At 39.9% G+C, this 1,641-nt stretch overlaps 1 protein-coding gene across 1 annotated transcript in view; it reads left to right on the top strand.

Annotated features, from left to right (window-relative positions):
- FETUB (fetuin B) overlaps window positions 1-1,641 on the top strand; it is a gene marked incomplete at its 3' end in the record, with an annotated part of 11,620 nt that overhangs the window by 4,830 nt on the left and 5,149 nt on the right. Inside the window, exons 4-5 of the mRNA XM_012806900.2 lie at window positions 504-661; window positions 1,377-1,478. Coding sequence (XP_012662354.1) covers window positions 504-661; window positions 1,377-1,478 — 260 coding nt within the window. The remainder of the gene's footprint in view (window positions 1-503; window positions 662-1,376; window positions 1,479-1,641) is intronic.

Genomic DNA, 1,641 nt, shown 5'->3' with positions numbered 1-1,641 from the left:
ATCTTTTAACAAATCTCACTTGCATTTTCTAACCCAAGAGGTTCCTCCCACTATATCATTCATTTATTCATCCTTTGTATAAGCATTTCCTTAGCACCTACTATGCGTTAGATGTTACTCAAAGGTGAATGAGACATGGCAGTAATGAAATTCTAACCTTTCAAGACAGGTGGTCTACTTTACAGAGGCAGTGATGAAATATTGAAATACTTGGGAGAAAGGATTCAATGTATTGTATTATGTGTCTCTGAACAAAATTCTCCAAGTAAATAAATGTATGTGAGGTAAAAGCTGCCTTGGTTCACTTTCTTTTTTACTTATGCTCATTCCAGAAATCTCACTGCCAATAGCTAACTTTCTTTCCAGAAAATGTCTCTTTTATCCCAATTTTGCCAATGCTGAATATTATCATTTTCCCCCCATGTTTGCCCCTCTTGTGGCCATATAATTTATAATATTGCAAATCAGTAATATTTTTCATCTGATCTTATTGGTATCAATAGTTTCTCGTGAGAAGATTATGTGCCCTGACTGCCCATTCCCCATTAGCACTGAATCTTCAAATGTTATGGAAGCTGTTACCGAGTCTCTTGCAAAATACAACAATGAGAGCACCTCCAAGCAGTATTCTCTGGTCAAAGTCACCAGGGCTTCTACCCAGGTAAGATGAAAATGCACAGCCAGTTACACACACAGTGCATCTCGTAAACATGACTACGGATTCCTAAGGCGAGAGGAGAATGCCAAGCCTATCCTTCTGATTAGAACGCAAGAATCTTTCTCCACCTTCCCTACTTTGGTGGATCTGATGCACCAGTTCAATCATGCTTCACGTTCAGAGTTACTCAGTGGTGTTTCTACAGGAGTGAGGTGTTTCCTTCCTCACCCTTAGAGCAAGAAGAGAAATGGACTTCTGGCCTCCCTGGGGGATTTCCTGCAGATTCACTGTTTGAAAATATATTATCATGTCTGACCACCCATGGACCATTTTGGAGGACAACTTTTACCCCATGCTAAGGCGTAGAGTGGATGTTGACTTTTATGCTTTAGGGAAAGTGGAGGCTCATTTGTAATTGGATTATGTAGATATCTCTTTCATATGGAGAAATATCTATAAGATAGTTCTCCAAGACAAAAAATAGGCTTACCAAGGAAAAGCCTTTAGGGCTTCTTCAAATCTTTGAGAAGAGAAGAAAGGTGTGGTGATTATGCTTTCTCAATAACTAAATCGTGACACGTGGTTTGATCAGGGCAGAGACTTACAGGTACTACATCTGATGATGTATCGTTTCTGTAAATATTATGCTGGAGAAGGTGAAGATTTTCCCTATGAAAGAAGGTTTGATTTTTATGTCTTGACTTCTGTCTCCTAACAGTGGGTGGTTGGCCCTGCTTACTCTGTGGAATACTTAGTCAAGGAGTCACCGTGTATCAAATCCCAGGCTGGCAGCTGCTCATTTCCATCCTCCGACTCTGAGGTGAGTTTCCTGAATGTCTTCATAAATTAAGATGTGTGTTCACAGATCATCTCTAAGCACTGGTAGAGGATAAATTATATACGAAGTGTTGTAAGCCTGAGATGCTTTTCTCCCACTAAAGAGCAATTGACTAGTTAGAGATTAGATGAGCCCACATGCAGTA

The sequence above is a fragment of the Otolemur garnettii genome, unplaced genomic scaffold (genome assembly GCF_000181295.1).
Source record: "Otolemur garnettii isolate 467f Iridium unplaced genomic scaffold, OtoGar3 scaffold00060, whole genome shotgun sequence".
NCBI classification, from domain to species: Eukaryota; Metazoa; Chordata; class Mammalia; order Primates; family Galagidae; genus Otolemur; species Otolemur garnettii.
The sequence above is the reverse complement of the archived record's forward strand: the minus strand, read 5'-3'. Positions and strand labels throughout refer to the sequence as shown.